At 40.9% G+C, this 24152-nt stretch overlaps 1 protein-coding gene across 1 annotated transcript in view; it reads right to left on the bottom strand.

Annotated features, from left to right (window-relative positions):
* Positions 1–10535: 10535 nt before the first annotated feature.
* COLEC12 (collectin subfamily member 12) overlaps positions 10536–24152 on the bottom strand; it is a gene marked incomplete at its 5' end in the record, with an annotated part of 35303 nt that continues 21686 nt past the window's right edge. Inside the window, 2 exons of the mRNA XM_006107661.3 lie at positions 10536–12000; positions 18865–19010. Coding sequence (XP_006107723.3) covers positions 11981–12000; positions 18865–19010 — 166 coding nt within the window. The remainder of the gene's footprint in view (positions 12001–18864; positions 19011–24152) is intronic.

The raw sequence follows: 24152 nt of genomic DNA, 5'->3' as shown, positions 1-24152 counted from the left end.
CCCCTTCCATGCACGAATTTCGTGCACCGGGCCTCTAGTATTAAGACCGATGTTGCCGAACCGGTTTGGCTCAGTGGATAGAGCGTCAGCCTGCGGACTCAAGGGTCCCAGGTTCGATTCCGGTCAAGGGCATGTACCTTGGTTGCGGGCACATCCCTACTGGGGGCTGTGCAGGAGGCAGCTGATCGATCTCTCATCGATGTTTCTAACTCTCTATCTCTCTCCCTTCTTCTCTGTAAAAATTCAATAAAATATAAAAAAAAAAAAAAAAAAAAGACCGATGTCACCAACTCTAATCACCTGGATCATTCTGACCTCCTCCCCTTTCTTACCTATAAATCCTCTCTTCAAGAGTGAGAAGCCTGTATCCCACTAGCCACCATCCACTTCCTTATTCAGTTCCAGGATATATGCTGAGTAGTATCAGAATTGTTAATCTGTGCCCTGATGGGAACCCATATTATCTGCTAGAGTGCAGTTCAATTCCTTTGCCTTCAGTCATGCAGACTCCAGTCATTTCCAAAGCTACTTAGGCCAGCACCCTTCCCCTTCCTTCTTCAGTGAAGTTGCTCTAATATATATAAATAAAACAGCCTAAGCGACCATTATGACCGAATGACCAGCCAGTAGCTATGATGTGCACTGACCCAAACCTTGCTGCTGGGGCCCTGACAGCCCTGAATCTGGTTCACCTGCACCCCGGACCCAGACAGGAGGGAGGAGGGAGCCCGATTCCTCGCGGAATCGGCGTTGGTTAGCTTGCTGCTGGGGCCAACCTCCCGTGGTCCCTCCCCCCGCAGGCCAGCCCCCACGATCAGCCCCGATCGCTGGCCAGGCCGAGGGACCCCACCCATGCACGAATTCATGAACTGGGCCTCTAGTACATTAATAATACAGATTCTCACATCATAGTTTGCCTTCCTTCCTAGACCCGCCAATCTTATAAATGACTTTTGAAAATTTTGCACACATTAACATTCACTCTGTGCTGTAAAGTTCTATGGGTGTTGTGTTTTTTTTTAGCTCATGTAATATTTTTTATTAAAGTGTAACACACCTATCAAAGTACACAAATCATTAATATATAGTTTAATGAATTCTTGCAGTGAACACATCCTTGAAACTAATACCTAGATAGATAAACAGGACATTAAGAGCCATCAGAAGCCCTCCCTTGTATCCCCTTCCAGTTGCTACTTCCCCTACCCTAGAGTTACCCTTATCCTGGCTTCGAACATCACAGATTAGTTTTGCCTATTTTCTAACATTATATAAATGGAATCATTCAGCATGTGCTCTTTTGTGTCTGGCTTATTTTGCTCAGCATTATTTAAAAAACATTTTAACTAAGATATTGACATAATATTATATTTGTTTCAGATGTAGAACATAATGATTTGATTATTTGTGTACATTGCAAATTGATTACCACCATAAGCCTAGTTAACGTCCATCACCACACATAGGTACAAATTATATATATATATTTATTGTTGACAGTATTACAGATGTCTCTCATTTTCTCCACTTTACCCCCCTCCATCCAGCCCCTATCCCCACAAGCCTTCACCACCCTATTGTCTGTGTCCATGAGCTATGCATATAAGTGTATAAGGGTTTTGACAAATGTGTAATGTCATGTATCTGCCATTATAGTTTCAAACAGTTCTGTCATAAAAATCCTCTATCCTTCACCTATCGTTTGTCTCCTCTCCCCTCTCTCCTGGAAACCACTGACCTTTTTACTGTTTCTGAAGTTTCGCTTTCTCCAGAATCCTCCTTCCTATATAATAAAAGCCTAATATGCTAAGTGTCCAGTCGGCCATTCAACCAATCAAAGTGCAATATGCTAATGATAGGCTAAGGCTGCTCAGCCACTCACTATGACATGCACTGACCACCAGGGGGCAGACACTCTGACCAATAGATTAGCTTGTAGCTAGGGTCCGGCCAATCAGGACTAAGTGAGAAGGGCCGGGCATGCCCTGGAGCTCTCCCACGGTCTCTCCCCAGCTGGCCAACCTCCCACGTCCCTCCCTGAACCCGATCGTACACTGGTGGGGTCCCTTGGCCTGGCCTGCACCATCTCGCAATCTGGGCTGAGGGACTGTCCCCCCACCCCACCCCTTGCACAGATTTTGTGCACTAGGCCTCTAGTGTCATATAATTGGAATCATATAGTATGTAGTCTTTTACTTAGCAATATGCATTTAAGTTTCCTCCGTGTTTTTTTGTGGCTTGACAGTGCATTTCTTTTGTCACTGAATAATATTCCATGCATGGATGTACCACAGTTTATCCATTCACTTGCTGAAGGACATCTTTGTTGCTTCCAGTTTTTGGAATTATGAATAAAGCTGCTATAAACATTCATGCCAGAAACTTTTTTTTTTTTTTACTAACTATATATACACTCATGACTTGTGTACTTCTTTGAACCAGTTTTTCCATCCTGCTAGTTTCTTCATTAATAACATGTGCCCACTATACACTGAGTGGCCAGATTATTATGACCACCTGACATTTGTAGGCAAATTAGCTATAATTTCTCGCTGAAGTTGCTAGAGGGCCAGACCATTATAAACGTCTGAATAGCACAACATACCTAAGTATCGTTGCTGATCAAGTTCATCCTATCATGTTGATGGTGTATCCCAATGGAGATGGCTTCTTTCAACAAGACAATGCGCCATGCCACGGTGCTCGTATTGTGCAGGAGTGGTTTCAAGAACATGAGGGAGACTTTACCTTGCTTAGGTGGCCCCCACAATCACCAGATCTCAATCTAATTGAGCATTTGTGGGACGAAGTTAAAAGAGCCATCAGGCAGCTGGTTCCACAACCATCAAATCTCACAGAACCGGACAATGCTATTCATCAGGCATGGTGTCAGATTCCTCGCATCACCTTTCAACATCTCGTGGAATCAATGCCAAGAAGAATTGCCGCAGTATTGAAGGCAAAAGGTGGCCCAACGAAGTACTGATGGGGTGGTCATAATAATCTGGCCTGTCATAATAATCTGGCCACTCAGTGTATATTTCTGTGAGAATTATGTTCTTAACCTTTTTGACAACCATACCTTGACATGCTATTTTTATAACGTGTCTGGGGTGATATAAGTAAGGTATTTTCTTTTGCAGCTTGGGACACATGTTGCATGACCTCAAGGTCATGGCCATCAACCTTATATCCATTGGCATGGACCTTCATGTGGCCTTGGATTGGGTGAGCACTTTTAAAAAAGATATGTTTTTATTGATTTCAGAGAGAAAAAGGGAGAGGGAGAGAGGAATAGAAACATCAATGATGCGAGAGAATCATTGATAGTCTACCTCCTGCATGTCCCTACTGGGGATCGAGGCCCCAAAGCGGGCATGTGCCCTGACCAGAATCAAACTGTGACCTCCTGGTTCATGAGTCAATGCTCAACCACTGAGCCACACCTGCTTCCACATGCTTTGCACTTCTAAGGGTAGCCCCAGGGGAACATTTCTGATGATTGGTGCTATTGTTGGAGACCTCTTACAAGAGAGGTTGTTGAAAGTATGACCTTGCTTTTAAAGCTGCTCAGGATGGTTCTGTGTGCCCTTCAGACTTCTATCAGGTCACATTAAGGACATTGTTCTTATAGGGAGAGTGGCGGGACAGTGGGATGGAAACAGTGCTGGGTTTGAGGACCTTTCTGCTACTCAGTGCCAAGTCCATTAACACCTTGAGCCTTAGCTTCTTCATTTTGTAAAGTAGGAAACATAGTGACACTGCGATACTCTGACTGATGAAATATACTCATCCATTGAGATGTTTTTCTGAGATAAATGAAATTATATGTATGACATGCTTTCTAAGCACTATAGGCGGATAAGTTATTACTGTCTAGTACAGGGTTTGGCAAATTTCTGTAAAGAAACAGATAGTAAATATTTTCAGCTCTGCCCTTGTAGTTCAAAAGCAGCCACAGACAGCACATAAACCAATGAGCACAGCTGTGTTCCAATAAAACTTTATAAAAACAGACAGTGGGCCATATGTGGCCCATAGGCTGTAGTATGCTGACTTCTTGTCTAGAATAAGCATGGAAAAACATAAACCACTCCCTGCTCCCTTCTTCCTGAAATCTCTCCCAAATACAGTGCTGGAGAGGACATGCAGTAATTCCCTGAGTCTTGACTCATAGACTACAAAGTCCCTAGGTGGGTTGAGTTACTTAACAGCCCAGCTTTTTAAAAAACACATCTACTTCCCTGCTTTCTACATGGGGTCCCATCTTCTCTGTGGGTGGAGCCAACCCTCTTCTGTAGGAACTACCACTTTTGTCTATACATAAAACTGATCACGCACTCTCCTGGGCCATATGATTGTCTGGGATGACCAAAACCCTGTTATATCCTGAGCTGAACCAGAGAGAAGCAGGAAGGAAAAGGACTTCAGATCTTTCCCTGCATCTTATGAGCCAGACACTGTGCTAGGTGCTTTTTGTATTGGACTCACTTAAAACTGGCAGTAATTCTGTGAGATAGGTATTAGCACACCCATTTTACATTTGGCAAGTTTAAATTCTGTAGTTAGAATATTCAGCTTTCCAGATATGTACATTTCTTCCATAGTCAGGACATGCCAATTTCCATAGAGAGTAGAAAGTTATTTTGTCAACTCAAGGTAGCTCAGTTACTTCTGGACTTAAATGTCACTAGTACAGTTTTAAACCCAATGAATGCAAGTTTCCCCCACTCCTCTCCTTCACCCCTTGTCTTTGGAGGTGAGCTAAGTTTTTGGGTCACTGGCTTAAATACCGTCTTGAGGGGAGAGGTGGACACCGGCTTCCGTCCTTGTGGCATTTTCCTGAGTAGAAGTTTGTCTTTTCTAGTCTTCATGGTCCTCGTGGTTTCCTGTCATGTCTGTGGGATCATACCCTCCTCCTCCTCGTTTCACACCCTGGCTGCTCTGGGACTATGGCTCCTGCTCAGTCACTTACCTGTTTGTCCAGGAACTCAGGAACCTTTTGCTTATGGTTCTATGAAGCTGCCCTGACCAGGAAGTTCCCTCAGCCATTGTTAGGCTGCTCCTCTGGTGCCAAGCTGGACATGAATCTTCTTCATAAGACTTGAATTCTGAGCCAGGCAATGGTCTCTTTGGCCCTGGATACCCTGTAAGATTATCTGGGCTTTCTTCTCTCGCCCCTTCTGTCCAAGGTTTTTGATAAGTGGAGGGGGTACTTCTTTGGGACCTAAATGTTGGCTATAGCCCTGCTGTCCCTTTTTCCCACAGTTGATGAATTCCTCTTTGTCTTTTTTTAAGCAGAAAAAAATCTGTTTATGTCATCTTACATTTTTTTCCCCTGTTTTTCAGCTCATAGTATAAACTCTGCAGAATTATCTAGGTCAGTGGTTCCCAACCTTTTTTTGGCCATGCCCTACCTAAGCATCTCTAAAATCCTAATGCCCCCCTCCCCCTGGACATATAGTTATTATTATTCAAAAAGTGAACTCCTATTCACATGGAGGAAGCCTAAAAGGCCATTAACTTGGTCTAAACAAGCTTCCAAAGAACATTGCATCCATGAAAGAGAAAAATAAAAGAATGAAAGGACAGTTGAAGTACTGAGGAAGAAATCACTAAGAAATTAAAAAAAATCCTATATAATAAAAGGCCAATATGCAAATTGTCCCCTCGGGAGTTCAACCGACCAGGAGTTCGACCGCTTGCTATGACATGTGCTGACCACCAGGGGGTGTCACAGAACGAAGGAAGGCCCCGGCCAGCAGCCCAAAGGCCCCGATCGGTCCTGATTGCCGGCCCGGCCTAGGGACCATACTTGTGCACGAATTTCATGCACCGGGTCTCTAGTAATAGTATGAAATGATATGAAAAAGTAGCAAATAAAGTTTCAAAACATATAATAAAGAAAAATGCATAAATATGTCACAATATATATTTATATACTGTATATGAGGCCCCTAGAACCATAAGAACTGTTAAAATTCAGTGTTAATAACTCATTCTCAAATTGTCTCCCTTAAAAATCAAATTGCCCCCCTGTGGGGCGTGTGCCCCATGTTGGGAGCCACTGGTCTAGATCCTAATCCCTTAAGAGTTCAACATTGTCTCTCTCATTTTTCTCTCTTAAGCCCCCTGCCTGCTGCAGCAAAAAAAATTGCTTTGTTTTCAATATATTGTCTCCATTCTAGGCTCCAAAAAAGCCTAATTTTAAAACTCACAGGTGAGCAGTTATTTCTTTGATTTCAGCATATTTGCCTTTTCCCTAAGAACAGTGTTTATGGAAAACTGCTTTCGTTTAGTTTGTTCATTTTTTCCCCTAGAGATAAATATTATGAAAAGCTTAAGATCACATTCAATACAGATCAGTTTAGGATTCTGTTTGTTTCTTTGTCTGAATGATGAAGGCAAGGGAAAGGGCACAAGGAATCAGGAGAAACCTTGGATAGCATCGCCAAAGTATCCTCTGTGCATCCTCACCTATGAGGAAACTGAGGTCCTGAGAGGTTGACCAGTTGGCCCAACACCACACTGGAGAGAGTGGAGGATGCGGGGCTCCTAACTGGGTCAGCTCCAGGTCTGCCTGATTCCAAAACAAACACTGGAGTGGCAAAAGGAGTTTGCAGTTTCAGCAGTTTCAAATGCTGTAGAGAAGCCCAGTAAGATAAGAATGAAGACAGTTTTTTGGATGAGGGGCTCATGGGTTACCTCTGACAGGGCTGTGCTCTGTCCATGCATGCTCAGAAGTCCTGATTCTGGGGCCAGATGTACCACTGAGGTATTGCTGATTGTGAAGAGCTCCCCAGGAGTGGTGTGTCCTTGCAGCATTTTATTTTTGGGTGTGCAGTAGAGGAAGGTTCTAAAGACTAGAATGTCAGCAAGAATATACAGTACATTACATAAGATACCTGGGTGGAGGAAGGTACGGATTTGAAGAAAATAAGAAAATTTGGCTCCAAAGCCCATCTCTTATTTGACACTAATCCTATATAATAAAAGCCTAATATGCTAAGTGTCCGGTTGTTTGTTCAACCAATCAAAGTGAAATAATGCTAATGATATGCTAAGGCCGCTCAACCGCTTGCTATGACATGCACTGACCACCAGGGGGCAGACACTCCGACTGGTAGGTTAGCTTGCTGCTCAGGGTCCGGCTGATCGGGACTGAGCAAGATGGGCCAGACATGTCCTGGAGCCCTCCTGTGATCCCTCCCCAGCTGACCAACCTCCCGTGTCCCTCCCTGGCCCTGATCATGCACCGGTGGGGTCCTTCAGCCTGACCTGCGCCCTCTCGCAATCTGGGACCCCGCAGGGGATGTCGGAGAGATGGTTTTGGCCCGATCCCACAGGCCAGGCCGAGGGACCCCACTGGTGCACACATTCATGCACCGGGCCTCTAGTTATATCAGAAAACTGTGAAGTCCAGCATCTCTAGAATCTAGGTGCTTTCTGCAAACTATCTCTTTGGACTTCCGTGGCATTGGGCACCAAGTTGTCTTTGGCCTCTTTGCTCATTGACAACTAAGGGTTTAGTAATTTTATCTAAAGTGTGCAAATTGGGATTCCTCCATCAGTTCCCTGATTCTCTTAGGAAAGAGGTCATCTTGGTGACTCGGCCAATTTCTTGTGACAAAGAACAAAATACAATGCAAGCAGCCCAGGCTGACAAGGAAGATCACTGTTGGAGCATAGGAGACAGCATGGCGGGATGGGAGCTAGATGGCCATGGGTTCAAATCTCAGTTCTTGGAAAAATTACTTAAGTTGTCTGGTTTTCAGTTTCTTTACATAGGGATTGGAGATAGAATATGTCATGTTCCTAACCCATAGTAGGTGCTCTCATAACTACTATACAGTCAGCACTTTGTGCTTGGTTATGTGGGGCCTGGCCTAGCTCCTTTGCTCCAGGGCACAGCCATTGATTTTAAGAATCTTATAATTCCCTGCAGCTTCCAGGCATGATTTTACGGGGCATGGCAATGAGCAATGATTAAAGAATACAGCAGACCCTGGCACCAAAGTTTGGAAGACTGGCCAAAGGGCAATTCTCCATTCCTGGCCAAGAGGACTAAATGGAGACCCTTTGGCTAAGCCCACTTAATGACCTCTTTGGATGAGCTGTTGGCAGGAGTCTCCTCACTGGCAGCTGACTCCTGCCTAAGTTGCATGGGTTATCCCTGCTTTGCAGATTTAGGGCTAATAAGTCCTTGGAGGAAGGCTGGAGACTGGGACACAATCCTGGCCATGGCAGACAGGGCTGGACTGAGATAGTTCATTCATAAACTCATTCATTGAAAATTTGAAAACCAAGGGCTCTGCCTCTGGCAAAGTAACATAGGTTTTCCAGAAACCTGTTTTTCTCTGGACTTTTGCCCATGGGGCGATATGTGCTTATTTGAACAAGGATATTTAGGGAAGGAAAAAGGATGAATAGGTGGAGCAAAAACTTTTCAACATCTGCTTTATGATTTATAAAAGGGATATAATGCCATGCCATTAAGGGAATCTTCCCAGGAAAATGTTGCTATTGTTCAAAGAAACATCTTGTTAAAAAGCTTGAGTTTGCCTGTACTTCTAAATCTGTTGAGTATAACAGGAAGAGAAGAGATTCTATTCCACTGCCATTTAGAAACGGTTTCTAGAGCTTTTCCCTGACTTGGCTATATGCTGGTCAATAGAATGAAATCTGTTTTACCACCTGATTCTTTTCACTCAATCTTCCATTCATTTTGATGGAGTAATATGTATATTATACATTCAATATCTTGGCTATGAAATAACCAACTAATATCAACATAAATTCCTTCCTTTCTCATGACTTTTCTCATTCTTCAGTTCTTTTAATATTTCATAATTGACTGGCCACATTCACCTTTCTTCTTAATTCAGTAATTTTTAGGCTTCTCAGCTAACTTGTAGATTTTCTAATGCAGTACAGTTATCTTTCATATTGCCTCAAGCACTTGTACATAGCATTTGGCCTGAAAGAAGGAACCAGCTCTACCTTTAGGGTGTTTTGTTGAGAAAGGATTCAGGCAAGAAGTGATGCTTGAACTCAGTCTTAAAGGAGGTACTTTCCAGGTAAAAAGGGTAGGAGAGGAAATCCAGGTAAAGTATGGGGTACGAAAGAGCATGGAGGAAAGTGCAGGTGGACTGTAAGGCTGTTCTGGTGCTTGGTGAGGGCAAGTGGAGTTGCAGCTGGGAGAAAGGTGAGAGATGTTTCTGGGAACCTGGTCACCAAGGGCCTTATGGCCCCTGCATGGATGTCCTCCTGTGGAAGATTGTAAGCTGGGGGTAAAGGGTAGGATGGACTTGGATTTAGGGATGGAAGAATGAGGAACCTGATCGGATTTGAATTTTTGAAAACAGCTGTGACAGCAATGTGAGCACAGGCAAATCTTAACCTCCCTTTCCTATTTTCTAGAGTAAGGACTTTCGGTTTTGCACCAAGATTAGAAAAGATAATGTCTGTGAAAGTAATAAATATATTTAAACTAATATTATTTTTGTGTGAGTCATAAATGAGTTAACATGCTTACTTTTTAAGAAGAGATCAGCTTTGTGATTGGAGGCAAAATACATATGCTTGGTAGTGATACCTGATTTATAGAGCTTTTAAACATCTGTGGGGTTTTTGTTTTTTTTAATGGGAGCAGCTATTGCTATTTGGTTGTCTGCTTTAGCTTAAACTCTACTACAAATTGGAAGGATAGGGGAAGAGCTGATGAACATTGATTATTGAAGAGGAAAAAAAAGGTCCACGCCTCCCACACCCCCCCAATTGTGCATTCATTCTTTCGAGAGCCATTTGAAAAGAAAAATGTTTTCCATCTGCTCATAGCATGTAGCAAGCCAAGTGCCTGAAAACCTCATCATAGTTACTAAAATTTTTCCCCCAAAGAGTATGAGTTGTGAGTAGGTGAATAGAAACCTGTTGTGTAAATAGCTTAATATCCAACGGAGTAACGTACACGAGGCTTCTTATAATGTGCGATATTCATCTGATTTTATTCACTGAGCCTATTAAGAAGGATCCTGGTACTTAAAGAAAATTAGGACATTTTCAAAGCTCAAGTCTGAACCCTGCATCACTCCTTGGTGATGGTGACCCAGCAAATCACGTCACCTCCCTGAGCCCCTCCTTTCTCTGTAAAATGGGGAATGTAGGAAGTCCTACTTCATTGGACTGCCGGGAGGATGACTTGAGGTCATCTGATTGAAGCCCTCCATTCAGGGGCAGACAAATGATAAACACTCGATAAGTCATTAGGGCTGGGATAGTGCTGGAGCTGGCACTATTCTTTTCTGATGACAGCATCAGACATTTAATTTCAAGTTGCTTCTGATGAAAAAGAGGATTGAGTTGAGTCTATGAGCCTGAAGATGCAGGGCCCAGACGATGATTGGTCCTGCCAGCCTGTCCAGGCCACATGCACAGGACAGCAGGGCATAAAGGTGCTGAGGAGATGGCCGTTCCGTGCTGCAGAGACAGCACGAATGGGGACCAGGAGCAAGGCAACACAGTCCGCGCAGCAGATGTGAAAGTCAACTTGTCTTTATTCTTTTACCATTGTATTTGGAATGGGTAGCAGCACTGCCTGGGGAGCTTGGGAGGGGAGGAGAGGGAGGGAATCTGTTGGATGGAAATCTTACCATTGAGCATCAGTTATACCTGGTGCTTATTTTAAGCACAGTTCATGTTAGACTTTTCAATGGCAAATCAAGGAGTAGATGGAAGATAGGCTCAGAGGAAAGGTTCTTTGCAAAAGTTCAAAGTGGCCAAAAGTTTATTCTTGCATTTCATCATGCATGTGCCTTGGAATTACGTAATTTTTATTTTTTTCGAATTATGTAATTTTTAGAACTTGACTTAAAACAAACTTTCCAGGTAGCACGTGGCTGTCCCCATCTTTCTAGCATCTCTGCCTTTGGCTGATGTGATGCCATGCATTCTTGACAGTCAGTATCAGCTCTGGTATGGGTCTAAAACCAAGTATATTCATACCTCAGCCATAAATCAGGATCTTCTAGACAGCCAGATTCAGGTGCTCTATCTACTCTTCCCAACAGATGCCTCTCCGCCACCCCCGGCCCCACCAAAGTGAGGAGAGGCACATCCTGAGTTAAGCTCTGGGCTTGGCCAGGCACACAGCAAGGGTGTTGGTTGGTGATGGGCTCAATGCACAGCCCACTTGACTGAGCCATGTATGTGCTCAGGCTTAACTACACTGGCAAAATCTGTAAGGGTATTTCTAGATATTTCACATGATTGACTCCTCTGAGGAAATGATAACGTTTAAAAATATATATGTACACACACACATTTAATTATTTTTTTAAAACCACAACTAAAAGATTCTTTGCCATTGGGTAAAATTAAATCTGACAAGAAACCCTATGAGTTTTTATTAGTACCATATTGTTTTCTTTGGCTCCATGTATTATATTGGTAAAATGGCAACGATGACAAAAATAAAAAGGAAAAAAATTGTAAAAAAGGCACATATTTTGTACAAAAATACAGTTTGAAAAGCTCTTTAAGTATATTTCATATTATTAAGAGTTGGCCTATATATCTCTATGTCTGCATATTTTTCCTACATTTGGGATTTTAGAAATGTCAGGTACTGTTTACACAGTATATGTGTAAGTTCTTCCTAAAGTTCATCAATCAATGATAATCTTTTTATAATTGGAGCATTCCATGTTTTGGAAGATATGATTTGCATACACTGTACAGTTACTGGCTGATAAATCTATGTGATTCAGTCCATACTAAAAATCAATATCTCATACTGGGGGAACATTTTAGTTCCAAAGTCCTTGAGTAATGGCAAATGGTAAAGAACATTAGCTGTCAATTTTTTCAGGAATTGGTTTTCAGTGCTTTTTCCAATCTGGTGAGCAGGTGATACGATCAGAAGGAAGTATCCTTTGCCTTTGAGAACTGTCCGAAAATTTGTTCATGTTATTATCACAGTCCATTATAATGCAGATGATAGTACTAAAAGAGAGGGAAAAGGATGGGTGTTAGTTTTTTTTTTTTTAAAGAATAACATTAATGTATAATTTTAAAAAAAACGTGTTTTTTTATAGGAAAGATTCCAAAATACATAATTTAATAATGTTTATTTTTTCAAAGAAATGCCTAGCAGTTCTTATTCAGGTGAAGTAAAAGTTAAGATTCATTTTGAAGGAGCCTATTCTGGGGAAGTGTAGTCCCAACTCAAATCCCAAGTGACCAAACAAGGGAAACAAACACACATGGGTAAGCTTGTCACTTGCTACTGTATTGTAGTCTCTTGTTTAGATATTTGTGTTCTTCTCTAACACTTTTTTTCTTTTTATAATGACCATTCTAATAGGTATGAGGTGTTATTGTGATTTTGATTTGCATTTCCCTGATGATTACTGATGTTGAGCATCTTTTAATGTGCCTGTTGGCCATCTGTATGTCTTTGGGAAAGTATTCAGATCACCTGCCATTTTTAAATTAGACACTTTTTTTTTGCTAGAGTTGTTGTATGAGTTTTGTTTTTTTAAAAATATATTTTGGATACTAGTCCCCAACCAGATCTATGATTTGCAAAATCTTCTCCCATTCAGTAGGTTGCATGTTCATTTTGTTAATGGTTTCCTTTGCTATGCCAGAGGCTTTTTAGTTTGAAATAGTCCCACTTGTTTATTTTTGCTTTTGTTGCCTTTTCTTTTGGTGTAAAATCCGAAAAGTTATTGCCAAGACAGATGTCAAGGAGTTTATTGCCTGTTTTTTTTCTAGGAGTTTTATGGTTTCAGGTCTTATATTCAAGTCTTTAAGTCAGTTTGAGTTAATTTTTGTGTATAAGATAGTGGTCCAGTTTTATTCTTTTGCATATGGCTGTCCAGTTTTCTGCACCATTTACTGAAGAGATGATCCTTTCCCCATTGTATATTCTTGGCTCCTTTGTCATAAATTAATTGGCCATAAATGCATGGGTTTATTTTTGGGTTTTCTATTTTGTTCCATTGATCTATTCTGTTTTTTTAAAATAAGTTTTTATAGATTTTTAGAGAGAGGAAGGAAGAGGGAAAGAGAGATAGAAACATCAATGATAAGAGAGAATCATTGATCTGCTGCCTCCTGCATGCCCCTATTTGGGATCGAGCCCAAAACCTGGGCATGTGCCCTGACCAGGAATCAAACCAGTGACCTCTTGGTTTCTGGATCGATGCTCAACCACTGAGCCACACCGACCGGGCTATTGTTTGTTTTTGTGCCAACACCATACTGTTTTGATTACTATAGTTTTGTAATATAGTTTGAAATCAGGAAGTGTGGTGCCTCCAGCCCTTTTTTTTTTCTTTCACAAGATTACTTTGGCTACGTGGGGTCTTTTGTGGTTCTATACACATTTTAGTATTGTTTGTTGTACTTTTGTGGAAAAATGCCAGTGGGATTTTTTTTAAATATATATTTTATTGATTTTTTACAGAGAGGAAGGGAGAGGGATGGAGAGTTAGAAACATCGATGAGAGAGAAACATCGATCAGCTGCCTCCTGCACACCTCCTACTGGGGATGTGCCCGCAACCAAGGTACATGCCCTTGACTGGAATCGAACCTGGGACCCTTCAGTCCACAGGCCGATGCTCCATCCACTGAGCCAAACTGGTTAGGGCTGCCAGTGGGATTTTGATGGGAATTGCACCGAATCTATAGATTCCTTTGGTATGTATGGATATTTTAACAGTATTAATTCTTCCCATCCATAATTACAGAATATCTTGCCATTTATTTGTGTCTTCTTCAATTTCATTCAGCAGTTATCTTATAGTTCTTTAAATATCTGGTGGTGGAATTTATCAGTGAAGCCATCTGGTCCTGGATTTTGTTTGTTGGGAGGCTTCTGAATACTGATTCCACCTCCTTACTAATAATTGATCTATTTGGATTCTATTTTTTCATGATTCAGTTTTGATAGGTTATGTTTCTAGGAACTTATTTCTTCTATGTTGTCCAGTTTGTTGGTGTATAAATGTTCATAGTAGTCTCTTATGATCCTTTTTATTCCTCTGGTATGAGTTGTAATATCCCCTCTTTAATTTCAGATTATATTTGTGTGGCCATCCTTTTTTTTTTTTGCGAGTCTAACAAAAGGCTTGTCATTTAAAAAAAATATTTTCAAATACCAGCTCTTGGTTTCATCAATCTTTTCTATTGCCGTTTTAGTCTCCATTTCACTTATTTCTGCTCTTACCTTTATTTCCTTATCTCTATCCATTTGGGGCATTATTTGTTCTTTTTCTAATTCCTGGAGGTGTAAAGTTAGGTTATTTGAGATTTCTCTTGTTTCTTGATGTAGCCATTTATTGCTATGAAATTCCCTCTTAGAACTGCTTTTGCTGAATCTCATAAGTTTTGGTATATTGTGTTTCCATTTTCATTTATCTCAAGGTATTCTTGTTGTGTTGCTAATAATCCTCACCTGAGGATATTTTTTCCATTGCTTTTCAGAGAGAGTGGAAGGGAGGGAGGAAAGGGGGGAGAGAGAAACATTGATGTGAGAGAAACACATCCATTGGTGGCCTTCTGTATTCGCTCCGACGGGGCAGGGAGTGAACCCTGTAATCCAGGTACGTGCCCTTGACCAGAATCGAACCTGTGACCCTTGGGTGTTTCGGCTGATCTCTAACCACTGAGAATACTGGCCAGGCTCAAGATATTTTATTTCTTTTGATTTCTTATTTGACCCATTTGTAGTGCAGTAGCATACTGTTTAATCGCCATATATTTGTGAATTTTCCAGTTTTCTTCTTGTAACTCATTGCTAGTTTCATATCCTTGTGGTCAGAAGAGATGTTTGATATTTCAGTCTTCTTAAACTTATTAAGACTTGTTTTGTGGACTAACATAAGATATATCCTGGACAATGTCCCATATATACTTGAGAAGAATATGTATTCTGTTGCTTTTGGGTGGAATGTTAAGTATATATCTGTTAAGTCCATTTGGTCTAATGTGTTGTTTAAGGCCAATGTTTCCTTCCTAATTATCTATCTCAGCGGTTCTCAACCTGATCGAACGACCCTTTCACAGGGGTCGCCTAAGACCACTGGAAAACACACATATAATTACATATTGTTTTTGTGATTAATCACTATGTTTTAATTATGTTCAATTTGTAACAATGAAAATACATCCTGCATATCAGATATTTACATTATGATTCATAACAGTAGCAAAATTACAGTTATGAAGTAGCAATGAAAATAATTTTATGGTTGGGGGTCACCACAACATGAGGAACTGTATTAAAGGGTCGCGGCATAAGGAAGGTTGAGAACCACTGATCTATCTGGATGATTTATTCATTAAAGTCCTCTGTTATCAATGTAGTGTTATTTATTTCTCTCTTTAGTTCTGTTAATATTTGCTCTGCATATTTTGGTGCTTCAAATATAATGTGTTGCATGCATAAATACTTACAAATGTTTATCCTCTTATATTAACTTCTTTATCATTATGTAATGACCTGGTCTTATTACAGTTTTTGTTTTAAAGTCTATTTTGCCTGCCCTGCCAGTATGGCTCAGTTGGTTGGGTGTCATCCCACGCACCGTAGGGTTGCTGGTTAGATTCCTGGTCAGAGCATATGCCCGGGTTGTGGGCTCCATTCCGTTTGTTCTTGCATCAATGTTTCTCTCTAAAAATCAATTTTAAAAAATCTTTAAAGTCTATTTGCCTCATATACATATAGGTACCCCAACTTCTTTTGGTTTCCATTTGCATGGAATATCTTTTTCTGTCCTTTCACTTTCAGTCTGTGTGTCCTTCATTGAAGTGAATCTCTTGTAGGAAGCACATAGATTGTATTTTTATCTATCTAGCCACTCATATATTAAAAAAAAGTTTTTTAAAGACATTTTACTGATTTCAGAGAGGAAGAGAGAGAGATAGAAACATCAATGATCAGAGAGAATCATTGGCTGCTTCCTGCACGCCTCCTACTGGGGATCGAGCCTAAAACCTGGGCATGTGTCCTGACCAGGAATTGAATTGTGACCGCCTGGTTTATAGGTCAATGCTCTATAAACCACTGAGCAACACCGGCTGGGCCACTATGTCTTTTGATTGGAGAATTTAGTCCATTTACATTTAAAGTAATTATTGATAAGAATGTACTTATTGCCATTTGTTTTCTGGTGGTTTTGTAATTCCTCTGTTCCTTTCTTCTCTCTTTTTTCTCTTGCTTTCTTTGTGATTTGATGAATTTCATTAGTGGTATGCTTCGATTCCTTTCTCTCTCTCTCTCTTTTTTTCTGTGTATCTACTATAGGTTTTTGCTTTGTAGTTACCATGAGGCTTATGTATAACAGCTTATATTTATAACACTCTATTTTAAGTTAAAAACAATTTAAGTTTGAGCACATTCTAAAGCTCTACACTTTTATTCTTCCCCCACCATTTTTTGTTTTTGATGTCACAATGAATATCTTTTTCCATTGTCTATCCCTTAACAAATTATCAGTTATTTTTACTACTTTTCTCTTTCAAACTTCATACTAGCTCTATAATGATTAATGTACCATCTTTACAAAATGAGATTATTCTGAATTTTACTATATTCACCTTTACCCGTGAAATTTACATGTTCATCTGTTACCCTGTTACTTTTATTTTCAGCTTAACATTTTTTATAAGACTAGTCTAGTGATGATGGACTCCTTTAGGTTTTGCTTTTCTGGAAAATTTTTTAATCTCTTTTAATTCTGAAGGACAACTTGCCAAGTAGTGTTCTTGGTTGGATGTTTTTTATTTCAGCACTTGAATATATTGTGCCACTCTCTTCTGGCCTGCCAAGTTTCTGTTGAAAAAAAAATCTGCTGATAGTCTCTTAGGAGTTTTCTTGTAGGCAACAAGTAGTTTTTCTCTTGCTAATTTTAATATTTTCTCCTTTAACTTTTGATATTTTAAGAAACCTGCTTCAGGTCTCTTTGGGTTCCTCTTATTTGGAGTGCTCTGGTTTCCTGGATTAGATGTCTGATCCAGCTTATGGACATTTCTTCCCTAAGTTATAGACATTTTCAATCCTTATTTCTTCAAATAAGCTTATCTTTTGCTTTTTCTTCTGGGACCTTCTATAATGTGAATGTTGATCCACTGGACGTCTCATAATTCCTTTAAGCTATCTTCACTTTTTGAAATTCTTTCTTTGTTGATTGAGTTAGCGAGCTCCACTGCCCTCTCTCAGTTCACTGATCCTTTCCTCTGCTTCATCTAGTATACTGTTGAATCCCACAGGTATATTTTTCATTGCAGTTATTGTATTCTTCAGCTCTGTGACTTCTATTTGGCACTTTCTTATATTAGTTATCTCCATTTCATTAAGGACTTTTTGAGGTTTTATCTTGTTCTTTTTTTGGAACATATTTCTTTTCTTGAATCATTTACCTTGATTCCCCATTTTGGTTTCTATACATTAAAGTGCCACCTTTTCCAGTCTTGAGGGAGTAGCCTTGTGTAGGAGATGAACCTTATCATTGAACCCTGCCCTAGCTCTTGATTGTCCAAGTAGCCTATTTTATAATTAGCCCCCCAGTAATTGAGGCAGATCCAAAGGAGAGGTACCCAAGGAGAGGATCTCAGTCAGCACCCAGATTTGGACTGATTGGAAGCCAGATCTTCAGGCAGCTGCTTTTAAGATATGTAAATGTATACAGTAGGACCACAAGTGTTTGTTCCTCTGGCAACCAGAGCTGGGTGAACTAGAAGTGTCTCCTGAGCAGTTGTCGCAATGGTCAGGGCACCAGATGAGTGTACAAGCTTCTTTCTAGGAGATACTGATTACCTGGAATGAGGCAGAGTAAGTGTGCAAAGATGGAGTCCACTGGCCTCAGAAGTCCCCTAGACGTGTGCCAAACCAGAAGCCTTGCCCCCCTTGCTGAAGCTCCAGGACAAGCAAATAGGTTTCTTTCACAGAAACACTTGGGGTGTAATTCATTCTGCTGTGTGTGCTGTGCCCTGGGGGTGGTAGCTGGCCGAGAACTGTGTCTCTGTTACTGGCCCATGGGAACTGAGGAATGCAAGCTCTAGAAGTAGGTGATGAAGGCATGTCCCCTGGGCAGCAGCTGCAAAAAACTGGGGTACCCTTTAGAAATATACTGATTCTCTGCAGCATGGCAGAGGCAGAGTGCAAAGATAGTGCCTGCCCTCCAAGGTCTTCCAACTTTTTTTAAAAAATAAAGGCTTAATAAGATACACTTCACATATCATTTAGAGTATACAATTAAAGTGGTTTCTATAATATTCACAAAGTTATACAATTTAGAACATTTTCATCACCTCCAAAAGAAATCCCGTAACTATTAGATTCACTCCTTCTCCCTAAAACTTTTAAATCTAGTTGTGATGAAAAAAATTAAGAGAACACATTCTAAAGAAGGTCATGTATTAAATGAAGCTTTAGATAAGTACTTTTGAAATGGAAAAATCTCTAAAAGCCTCTTTGGCTTATTAACTTATAAGGGGCACTGACTATATCTCTCCATTATCTACAGCATCTTGCCCATAGTAAATGCTAAATAAATACAGGTGGAATTAAATGCTTGGCTACCTGAACTGTGTATGGAACTCTATGAAAAAAATGTAATACTGTGCCATATGTTAAAGAACAAATGTCTGACAGTGTAACCTAGGCTAGTTAGTCTAACATTTATTGAGTACTTTCTCTACATTAGGCACCTTTATTATCGCCTCCTCACAACGACCTCATTAAGAGGATGCTATTATTATTCCTCAGTGGCAAAACCAATACTGGATTCAGAGCCCTCTTGCCCTTTAATAGGATATAACCTCTGCAGCTCCCTCTTCAGTTCCCTCTACTGCTTACCTGTCTCCCTGTCTTTTTCACATATGAAGTTATTGATGTCTTCACACTGGAAATCGTTCCACTGCCCAGCGTAAATTAGCCCAGCACAGTCTTCTCCTGGCCCATGGCCATGGCCCCAGTCATCTGGCTGTCCAGCTTTCCAATTTCTTTTAACAAAACAGAAATTGAATGTTATTTTAAAGTCATGTAGAAGTTTTCTTTCCCCCAAAGCAGCAGGGAAATATAAAAAAACAAAACCCCAAAACTGAAGCATGTCATTTGTCTTAGAATGAAAATGCATTGTTTAAAAATCCATGCATACTCTTTTTTTTATCCTCACCCAAGGATGTGTTTACTGATTTTAAAAAAATTTTGTTTTATTTTTTTTTGAGAGAGAGGAAGGCAGGAAGGGAGGGTGGGAGGGAAAGAGAAAGAGAGAGGCATCGATTGGTTGCCTCCTGTTCAAACCTGCAACCAATTGCCTGACCGGGAATTGAACCCACAACCTTTCTAGTGCAAAGGACAACCCTCCAACTAACTGAGCCACCTGGCCAGGGCGCATGCATAACTCTTATTCAGAATAAGAATCAGCTGTTTTGCAGAGTACAGCTATACTTTATTCTGTTTTATGATGCTTCAGATATATATATATATATATATATATATATATTTTTACAAATTGAAGGCAAGAGCCTCCCCCAGCAAAATGATTATGACTTGCTTTATTGTGGTCTGGAACTGAGATGTGCCTATAGTGTGTATTGCGGCATCTCCCTACAAGGTTGTTTTCTTTGTCTGAATGAAATCAACTCATTGAGCTACTTCATCACAATGCTGAGAGTAAATCCTTCTTCAACACAGTTAGATGAATGAAGATGGTCTCGTGTACTGCAATGCTGACTTCTGGACACGTAAATATTTGTGCATGAATTTATCTGCACTCTGAGTATATGATACACACACACATACTCTTGTGAGAACCTAGAGGGATCCTTGTACATTTTGATACCTTGCCTCTCTAAGTCAAAGAGTCAGGCAGAGAAAGTGAGAGGCCCTTGATATACATTTACAAGAGCCTATAATTATAGACACTTGGTTATGGTTGTGTGGCTGAGTTTTAGATCGTTGGTTGCTTTAGAAAGAAACAGTAATTTAATCTTACTGAAAATGACTCAGACATTTCACTGCCTTTTTTGGAAGAGAGATTCTTAAAAACAAGTTTTCTTTAGGATGAGTTCACTTGGGGCTTATTAACTTGGATGCCGCTGCTCAAATCACCACTTTGCCAAGTTTTGCTCTTCTTTACTCTGTTTTCATGCAGTAAGTTAGATGTGCTATCAAGACTAAAAACTCGAAAGGTACATTTTCTCTAAGAAGCAGGTCTTGTACAGCAGCCTGTGGTCACTGCCTGAGAGGACAAGCTTGCCTCACGTGGAGGGTCGGGAAGAACATCTGCAGCAGCAGTGCTTCCCATAAACTATGACTCATTATTCCATCAACCACAGTGTCCTAGGGCCACCCGAGGATAGAGCCCAATTGTCCCACATCTTTTGACAATAAAACCAGCAAAATCAGAGGGCAGTGGGAAAGGACAATTGAAAATTATAGTTAAAGGATAAGGCAACAAAATAGAAGACTTTCCCACATCAAATGTATATTCTGGGATTAAAAAAAAAAAATGAGTGACCTTACTTAAATCTAGTGATGAAAAGGTAATTTAGATAAAACCATCAACTGATGAGATTAAAAACAGGGTCATAGAAGGGAGAGTTAAAAATATGAATTCATTCACATTTTCACACAATACATATCCACAGAGCACCTACTATGAGGTCAGGGATAATTCTAGGTGATGGCAACACAGCAAAATAGAGAATAGACAGAGCCCCAGCCCTCAGAGAACTCACATAGCAGGCAAGAAACAAATGAATTAAAAACTTAAGACTGCCAGATGCCAGAGAGAGATGAAGTTGGGAGGGAAAATAGTTGACTTCCACGTGGATGCTTTAAAAAAAAAAAAATCCCCACCAAAGGACATAATTACAGAGAGGGAAGGATGGGGGGGCAGGGGAGGGGAGGGAGACACAGAATGGGAAAAGAATGGCAGAGGCCTAAGCTGAAAAATCCCTGCATCCCATACTATATCCTAGTATAATACACATGTCACAGAAGTGGTTGGATAGCATATTGTAAGTACACCAGGGACCTCGGAAGCACTCGGACTCACTGTTCCAGTGAATTGGAAACACAAGCACATCCGTTTGTGGGTGTGACCTTCCCCCAGGATTCTGGGCTGACCATATTGGAGATAAAACACAAAGTCCCAATCTTGGGAATTGCCCCTTCCAACTTAGTAACTTTCTTATTGACCGCAAGATTGACTGAGGCTTCGTGGCCAAAAAACTTCTGGTAAGAGCCTGGCTTCAAAATAGGAAAAATCTTGCTGGTGAGTATTTCTTTGCTGTAGAATTTTCTCCTGTTATAGGGGTCTGTTCAGTGGAAGACTTCTCTCTAGTGGCCTGAGCCAGTGCCACTCTGGTAGAAACATGAAGCATGAGTGAGTTATTGCTGAGTTAGGTGGCACTGAGTGTTCCCTTCTGGTGCCCACCATTCTTTGGCCCTCTGTTATATAAAGTTGTCTGGAGCAGTCTGTAGACAGAAAGGCACGTATGTTTTATCTTTGTGATGTTGAGATGAAAGCTGTCACTCGTAACTTGACAGCATGTTTCCACCAAGTGATGTCCTGTGCAGGGGACCAAGAAGTGGGCAAGAATAAAGGAGATTCAGTGTGTTTGAGGAAACCTTCAGGAAGAATATCACACCTCTGGTGATTGATCTAGGTGGGCAACGGCAAGTCGGGTGGGCAGGCAAGGCCTTAAAAGGCTATTTCACAGTACTGCGCTGAACAAGTGGATAGAGTCTGCACATCCCACTTGTGTCTGACTCCCCTGTGCTAACTCAGCCTCCATTAACAGTGACAACTTCTGTCAAAGGACGTGCCTGCATTTGTTCCCTCAAGAGTGGAAAGATTGGCTTTGACATGCTCCTGGCTCACAGATCCTCTCTGGTTTGTACGTTTTTTGTTTCATTCTTTCCGGTCTTTGTTTCCTTCCTTCCACTTACTGTGGAATTAATTGCTCTTCTTCTTCTTCTTTTAACCTCTGAAAGTAGAAGCTCAGATAATTGATTTTTCAACTTAAAATATTTTTTCTAAGTGTTTTAAAGCTATAAATGCCCTTTTAAAATTGTTAGCTGCATCCCAAAAAAACTAGATATGTTTACAAACTTTCATTTTGTTTGAAACACTTGAAATTTCTTTTGTGATTTCTTCTTTGATTCATAGATTATTTAGAAGTGTGTCCTGTAATTTCCGAATATTTGGGGATTTTATAGCTTTTTTGTTCTCCATTTCTAATTTAATTTTGCTTTGGTTAGAGAACATATTCTGCATAATTCCACTGCTTTTAAATTTATCAACACTTGAGGGCCCAGCATATAGTTTATCTTGGTGAACGTCCCATATGTACTTGAAATGCATGTATACTTGTAGTTACTGGGTGAAATGTTCCAAAATGTGCATGAAGTTATGTTAGTTGGTAGTGCCTACTATATCCCTTCTAGTTTTTCTACTAGATCTGTTGGTTACTGAGAGGAGAATGTTGAAATATCCTTTGAAGCCCGCTCTTTGCTATGGCCACACTTAGGGTTGGTACATATGTCTTCTGGATTGTGGTCCTGGAAGTCAGGTTTTCTTACATAAGTGGAAGAATACCACCTCTCGCTCATACTGCTGGCCACACACTCTGGAAAGGATCCCGCAGGCCAGCGTGGAGGCTGGCTTACAGGGTGCTCCGGGATAATCACTGACTGTTACCATGGGACCTTGGCCAATCACCAGTCGGGGGGCTGGTGCTGGCAGGAATGGAGTTTTCACAGGCTTGTGGTGAAAGGAGAAAAATAAGGACTCTGTGTGTGTGTGTGTGATGGTCAGCAGTCTTTTATTGAAAAGGACTGTAGGTTTCTTTTTTTTTCAGCGCTGAGATTTGTTGATAAGTGATTTTTAAAACCCATGTCCATAGTTGGCAAATAAAATTGTGGCAGTGTTTGTCAACCTCCAGTCTTCCTTTTGGAATTTTACTGGTGTGTGGACCTGAAGCATCTGGGACCCTGTCTTGGGCACTGCTCTGAGATGTCGCAGATACTATAGCACATGCCGTCATTTTCCTCAATAGCTGGTCCTAAGTCAGTGAGTCAGGTCATATGCTGTATAGGAAATAAACCTTAGCTCAGATTTGTGTGTCGCTCAGCCTGTGGCATCCACTCCATGTGACTGTTACTTTTGTCTGTGTATTCCAGCACTGTCCTTCTCAATCAGCTATCAGCATAAAACATGGAGGTTTCAAGAGGCAGAGGAGAGAGCCTTTTATCCCTTGTCTATTTCCTCTCTTTAAAAAAAAAAATATTTTATTGATTTTCTACCGAGAGAACGGGAGAGGGATAGAGAGTTAGAAACATCGATGAGAGAGAAACATCAATCAGCTGCCTCCTGCACACTCCCCACTGGGGATGTGCCCGCAACCAAGGTACATGCCCTTGACCGGAATCGAACCTGGGACCCTTGAGTCCGCAGGCCAACGCTCTCTCCACTGAGCCAAACCCGTTAGGGCTATTTCCTCTTTAACAGAAACCACAAAACCCTAAGACAATTTCAAAAGGTCATGTGAATGTATGTAAAAAAGGTAAGAGGAAACCTGTGGCAGGCGAGCCAGGGTCTAGAGCAGCGGTTCTCAACCTGTGGGTCGCGACCCCTTTGGCGGTCGAACGGTCCTTTCACAGGGGTCGCCTAAGACCATCCTGCATATCAGATATTTACATTACGATTCATAACAGTAGCAACATTACAGTTATGAAGTAGCAACGAAAATAATTTTATGGTTGGGTCACAACATGAGGAACTGTATTTAAAGGGCCAGAAGGTTGAGAACCACTGGTCTAGAGGGTAAAGGTGAGAAGTGTTCGGGGAGACCTCTGAGAGCCTGACACCCAGCCCCTATGCCAAGGCATGGCAGAGAACATTCTGTCTTCTTTCCAAACTTAGTCTGATACCTGGGCTACTGTGTGTGGCATCTCAATCAGGACACTGTATAATATATAAATGCTACGTAGTAGTATTCTGCTATTACTGACTAGCATGAAAATACTTGGGATTATGACAATACCAGTGCTAGCAGGTGACATTTCTTGAGCTCTCCCCGTGGGCCAAGTACTGTACTAAATGCTTTATGTGTATTATCTCATTTAATATTCAC

The sequence above is a fragment of the Myotis lucifugus genome, unplaced genomic scaffold (assembly GCF_000147115.1).
Source record: "Myotis lucifugus unplaced genomic scaffold, Myoluc2.0 scaffold_1329, whole genome shotgun sequence".
In the NCBI taxonomy this organism is placed as follows: Eukaryota; Metazoa; Chordata; class Mammalia; order Chiroptera; family Vespertilionidae; genus Myotis; species Myotis lucifugus.
The sequence above is the reverse complement of the archived record's forward strand: the minus strand, read 5'-3'. Positions and strand labels throughout refer to the sequence as shown.